This window comes from Saccopteryx leptura, chromosome 2, assembly GCF_036850995.1.
Source record: "Saccopteryx leptura isolate mSacLep1 chromosome 2, mSacLep1_pri_phased_curated, whole genome shotgun sequence".
Classification (NCBI taxonomy): domain Eukaryota; kingdom Metazoa; phylum Chordata; class Mammalia; order Chiroptera; family Emballonuridae; genus Saccopteryx; species Saccopteryx leptura.
In genome coordinates this window covers 95,525,186-95,531,185 of record NC_089504.1, presented here as the reverse complement: position 1 = coordinate 95,531,185, position 6,000 = coordinate 95,525,186, and the positions used below count along the sequence as shown (strand labels likewise).

General features: G+C 55.0%; 1 protein-coding gene across 2 annotated transcripts in view; it reads right to left on the bottom strand.

Annotated features, from left to right (window-relative positions):
* Positions 1-751: 751 nt before the first annotated feature.
* Positions 752-6,000, bottom strand: part of FANCC (FA complementation group C) — a 306,682-nt gene continuing 301,433 nt past the window's right edge. Inside the window, exon 15 of one of the 2 annotated variants that reach the window (XM_066365719.1) lies at positions 752-1,328. In XM_066365719.1, the coding sequence (XP_066221816.1) occupies positions 1,098-1,328 (231 nt within the window). In that variant the 3' untranslated portion in view covers positions 752-1,097. Of the gene's footprint in view, positions 1,329-4,244; positions 4,332-6,000 lie in introns of those variants that run through there. The other variant, XM_066365720.1, reaches the window with a different exon arrangement.

Sequence of the window (6,000 nt, the reverse complement as noted above, 5' to 3'; positions counted from 1 at the left end):
AACCTTGCAGTTACCAGTTCTTAATTAGAGATTTCCATTTCACTTGACAAGACAACGGATTCCATCTTTCTGGTGTCTCTAGGACTCGTCCCACCCCCTCCCGCCATCCTTTCTGCAGCCCCAGTAGCCCCGCCAGCCCCCCACGCTGAGTAAACGGGAGCGGGGAGCCAGCAGGGGCTGGCACGGCTGCACTCCGGGCCGTGTGGCTCTCCAGCAGGGCCGGCATGCACGTGCTGCCCCGTCACTGCGCCTACCCGCCTCCTTCCCCTTGGCTTGCTGGGGGGGCGGGCACGAAGAACTCTCCTTGCTGAAGAATTTCTTAGGGAAGCAGGAGAATGTGGCTTTATCTCAAATCCCTCTGGATTCAAAGAAACACCAGTAACAATTACCAGACTTCTAAGAGATCTGTGAAAAGGGCCAAGTTCCTTTCTTTTTTTTTTTTTTTTTTTTTCTGAAGCTGGAAACAGGGAGAGACAGTCAGACAGACTCCCGCATGCGCCCGACCGGGATCCACCCGGCACGCCCACCAGGGGCGACGCTCTGCCCACCAGGGGGCGATGCTCTGCCCCTCCGGGGCGTCGCCATGTTGCGACCAGAGCCACTCTAGCGCCTGAGGCAGAGGCCACAGAGCCATCCCCAACGCCCGGGCCATCTTTGCTCCAATGGAGCCTTGGCTGCGGAAGGGGAAGAGAGAGACAGAGAGGAAAGCGCGGCGGAGGGGTGGAGAAGCAAATGGGCGCTTCTCCTGTGTGCCCTGGCCGGGAATCGAACCCGGGTCCTCCGCACGCTAGGCCGACGCTCTACCGCTAAGCCAACCGGCCAGGGCCCCAAGTTCCTTTCTAAACTGACCAGTGGTGCTTCATGACCAATTTCCTGGGCCAGAGACGTTCAACCTTTCAAATAATGGTTGTGCACTCAATTCAAAGAGGGAAAAGGAAGCAAAAACCTGTTCCCCATCCGAGCCCTTCCCCCAGCGATTCCCTGACTGACACAGGCAGAGGGCATGCTAACGGCGTAACATCGATTAGCGAAGAAATCTGAGTTTGGGCTGAAGAACCGTCATTCCATCTTGTCAACACATGGATGGCTCATAGCTGCTACTCACAGAGGGGACCCCCCTGAAGAAGAGGGCCCCCACTTTGCCACGCAGCCCCGGCTTGCTGGGTCACCACGGCCGCTGCCCGTCCCGCAGGCGCGGGCTGCTCGGAGAGGAGTTCGCTGGCCAGTTCTCTCCAGGCTGGGGCCTCCGGGAACAGGTGGTCCCACCTGTACAAGGTCTGGTCAAAGAAGCCGGTGATCTCGCGGGTTATCTCGTCAGTCTGAGCCATCTGCAATGAGGACAGGAGAAGCCAAGTGAAAACGCTTTCCAGAGAGAGCCATCTCTTTGTTCCACAGGCCAGCTGTAACCGTCCCGTCCCAGAAAAGCGGCCACATTCCTGTCAACCCTGAAGGGCTCTTGCCTTGTTTTCAAGGTGACCAGCAAAGCAAGCTGGCTCTCAGAGGTCAGCCACTGTAATGCCGAGGCCAGGCAGGTTTACAGTGGATTCAAGCAGACGGTAGAAAAACTGCGGAGACAGAAAGAGTTGAGCCATTTCATTTAATAAAGTCTCACAACTGCAGACAAGCACACAGGCAGGGGAAACCACCTCTCAGGCCAACAAACAGCAAGAATGGCCCCTCATAGTGGCGGGAAGGCGATTCACACATCCACAATCTCCTGAACGCAAGCACCCATAGCCTTATATAGGCCACACACATGTGACGCTGCCAGGTGCTTATGCACCAATCAGGCAAAGTGCTTGCAGCTTGTTACCCTGCGAGCAAGCCTAACTCAGCTGCCCCCCATCCATCCAGTGAGCAGTCATTTCCTGATGAGCACCCTCTCCCGACTGAATGGCCACAGCAAGCACCACATTCCCCGGAATGCCAGTCACTCGCTTCCGGATCACTGGCTGTGGGGACAGAGGCAGCTGAACATGCTGGGGCCTGACTTTCTGCGAAAGGATCATGCTAAGGTAAGGATTGGAAAATGTTACAAGGAGAATGCCACCTGTTTTCAGACAAGCAGCTTTATATAGGGCATTCTTGGGCCAGCAACCAGCCTATTTGTTTTTTTAAAAAGGCAGCTGAGGTTTTAGCACCTGATTCTCCTGGGGAGGAAGAAATGCAGGAATTGTTAGTTCTGCTAAATGCAGCCTCAAAGGATTCTGGGTTTTGGTGCCCATAAATATTTTCTTAAGAATTTCAGTGCAGCAAAAAAAAAAAAAAAAAAAAGAAGGGCAAGAATCTTACAATTTAGCTGTGCAAAGAATTTATTGTGATTTTTTGTTTTAGATACAGTCACATTAATAAGTTGTCCACTTTCGAGAGTCATCAATGGATTTATTTGTAGGTGTCAGTTTATACTGAACCCTCAATCAAATGTTTAAGTAGCCAGAGCAGCCCAAGAGACAGCCTCCTCCCTGCCTCCACATGGGTCCCTTCTGGTTGGGTGACCAGCCTGGCTCCCCGGGACTTCCCCACAGCGCAGGAAGCCCACCTCAGACTGTCCCTGGTCAACGCAGACCCTGGTAGCGCTGTGCTAGGTGAGCGGTGTGCGAAGCGGGGGCACACCCCCACCACGTTACCGTCACTGGTGCTGCTACAGGTGGGGGGCTGGCTGCCAGCTCAGGCGGCGTTCACTGTGGCTCCTGGTGTCTCTATTATCATCACTTGGTTCTTAATCAGAAATCACAGGCGCTGTCCATGACTTTTGTCAGATGCAGTCTCTATTCTTTGTGGATGAAAACTAGCGCCCTGGGGCACCTTAAAAGAGTTAATCTACTACCTAGAACCCAAGCAGGGAAGACTGCCTCCTGCTGTATGCCCAGCGACCTGAAGTGTCCCCACACCAGAGGCAGGGTGGTGTGACCATTACAGGTGACCGTGGAGGCCACTGGTCTAACTGTGTACCATCTTCACAAGTCAGCTCAGCTCTGAGCTGTTACATCCAAAATCTCTGGTCACATACACACCCTACTCCTGCAGCTGAGGCTGGAAATGCGCACTTTCGGGCCTGGCTGAGGCTTATCCGTAGAGTTCAGCAAAGATAGAACTGAATCCCATATTTCATATTCTAGCTAACTTGTGGCTGTCATTTTTGTGGTCCAGCAGCCAAAGGCCATCAGATGGAGAGACCAACATGAACTCAGAGCAGTACCAGAACAGGAGAGATGAGCTTCAGGGCAGGGGGCATCCAGACACCAGCCCAGCTGCTCAGTCTCGGCCTCCCCAGGAGGCAGAAAAGGAGAGGAGAGGAGGCAGAGGAGCAGACACACCGGGATGGGTGGGGGTGGGGGTGGGGAGGCACAATGATGAACGACTTTGGTGGAAACCCTCAGAAGCTCAAGGCCAGCAGTAACAGCTCCCCAGGGCCTGTGTGAGGAGCCTGAGGAAGCAGGAGGTTGGGAGCATCCTAAGGACAGGAAGAGCCTGACCAGGTGGTGGCGCAGTGGACAGGGCGTCGGACTGGGATGCGGAAGACCCAGGTTCGAGACCCTGAGGTCGCCAGCTTGAGCGCAGACTCATCTGGTTTGAGCTAGGCTCACTAGCTTGAGCCCAAGGTCGCTGGCTTAAGCAAGGGGTCACTCGGTCTGCTGTAGCCCCCCAGTCAAGGCACATATGAGAAAGCAATCAATGAACAACTACGGTGCCACAACGAAGAATTGATGCTTCTCATCTCTCTCCCTTCCTGTTAGTCTGTACCTATCTGTCCCTCTGTCTGTCACACACACAAAAAAAAAAGGACAGGAGGAGATGGAGGCATAGGGCACCATTAATGAAACAGCTACTCCGTAAGGCAGGGCCCTAGAGAAGGCGTGGAAGGCTGTGCAGAGACAGGGCTTTGACACACAGCCCCTGATGCCCATCCACCAGCCTAGAGCGTGCACAGTCTCCAAAGCTGATGCCAAGACGAGGGACAAGACCAGGGCCCAGGACCGGGAGCTGGCTCTGCTTGGAGCTGAGTTCACATCAGAGCTAGGCCAGGGCCTGGGTGCCCAGGGTGGTGAAGCCAGAGCTGCTGACAAAGAACAGCTGTCCCACAAAAGCCAACACTTCTGTCTGTCAGTACCTGCTCACAGGCCTTGCAGACCTGGCTGAGGACCCCGCCAGGATGCTCACTAAGAGAGGAACTGACGAGACAGTGGATGGTGAGGGGGGGCCCGGAGAGGCCGGCACTGGGTGAGACCCCTCCGTCTGTCCGTGTGCAGCTGCGTCAGCCAGTCCTATGGCTTCTGCAGGAAGCCTTCGATGAGGGAGGCTGGTGTGCTGGCAAAACAGTTTCAGAACACCTGCAAGGACAGCACCGGGAGGCTTGGAGGCTCGCTCAGCTGGCTGGGCACCTTGAGCACAGTGCTGGCACCCCCTGCTAGGAAGCCGATGTGCAAAGAGGAACGCTGTCGTTTCATCTCTTAATGGCTTTGTTTTCAGCTCAGCGGACTTGCAACATTTAATGAAGAAGCACCAGGGTTTCTCCTGTCAGCTCAGCGTCAGGTAGCAATGCCCACTGGGAGTAAACTGTTTTGTGGGGACAGGCACACGCAGCAGGCCTGAGCTCTGTGGCGGGGCTTAGCTGCTCTCTCGCAGCGGCTTCTCTGCAGGGAGACTGAGGGCGCTGCATTCTGAATTTGGACCGTGTGCCTGGAATGGCTGAAGCAGAGACTCTCGCACACCCACGGGCAGGGCCGGGCTGTGGCCTGCCTCTCCACTCCCAGGGTGACAGTACAGGATGGCAGAGCAGAAGCCCCTGCAGGAGAGGGTAGTGCCCACAGCTGTCCAGAGCGTGCACCGGAGCTCAGAGGTCAGGTGACAAAAATGCTGCCAACACCTTCATGATTTAAAAGTGCTTGTTGTTGACCTTTAAAAGTAACTTAATTTGGCCCTGGCCGGTTGGCTCAGTGGTAGAGCGTCGGCCTGGCGTGCGGAAGTCCCGGGTTCAATTCCCAGCCAGGGCACACAGGAGAAGCGCCCATCTGCTTCTCCACCCCTCCCCCTCTCCTTCCTCTCTGTCTCTCTCTTCCCCTCTCACAGCCAAGGCTCCATTGGAGCAAAGATGGCCCGGGCGCTGGGGATGGCTCCATGGCCTCTGCCTCAGGCGCTAGACTGGCTCTGGTCACGACAGAGCGACGCCCCAGAGGGGCAGAGCATCGCCCCCTGGTGGGTGTGCCGGGTGGATCCCGGTCGGGCGCATGCGGGAGTCTGTCTGACTGCCTCCCCGTTTCCAGCTTCAGAAGAATACAAAAAAAAAAAATTTAAAAGTAACTTAATTTTAGGACAGTCCCCCATGCCCAGTTACTAATACCCTGCATTAGTGTGGTACATTTTTCAGAATTAATGGACCCATACTGATACATTTTTATTAACTAAAATCTACACTTTACTCAGATTTCCTGTTTTTCCCTAATGTCCTTCTTTTGACCCAGGACCCAATCCAAGGTATCACATGCCATGCAGTCACATCTCCCTGGCTCCTCTCGGCTGTGACAGTTTCCAAGACTGTCCTTGTATCTGACGGTCTGGGCAGTTTGAGGGGCACTGGTCAGGGGCTCTGTCGAATGTCCCTCAACTAAGGTCTGTCAGCTGTCTTTCTCATGATCAGTCTGCATTCCATCAAGGGTGCATATTGTCAGTACAGCTTGTCCCTGTCAAAGTTGACCCTGATCACCTGACTCAGGGACTGGCTGAAGAGTGACTATTACCACATACACTGGCCAAAGATGAAGCTGTTGGTACTAGGCGCACAGACACACGGGAGGTTTTAGCTCTCCTCCCGCACACGGGTTTGGAAGTGGGTGAGGGGTGCACTTTACAGACATGCATAGGGTTGCCTGTGCGGGAACAGCCCCTCGGGAGAGGGCACCCACACATGGCAAGCACGTCCTCTCCTGCTCCTGACCACACCGAGGCTCGTGGTGGCTGAGCACGTAACGGGGGGGCTGCCCACTCCACGTGGACTGGTGT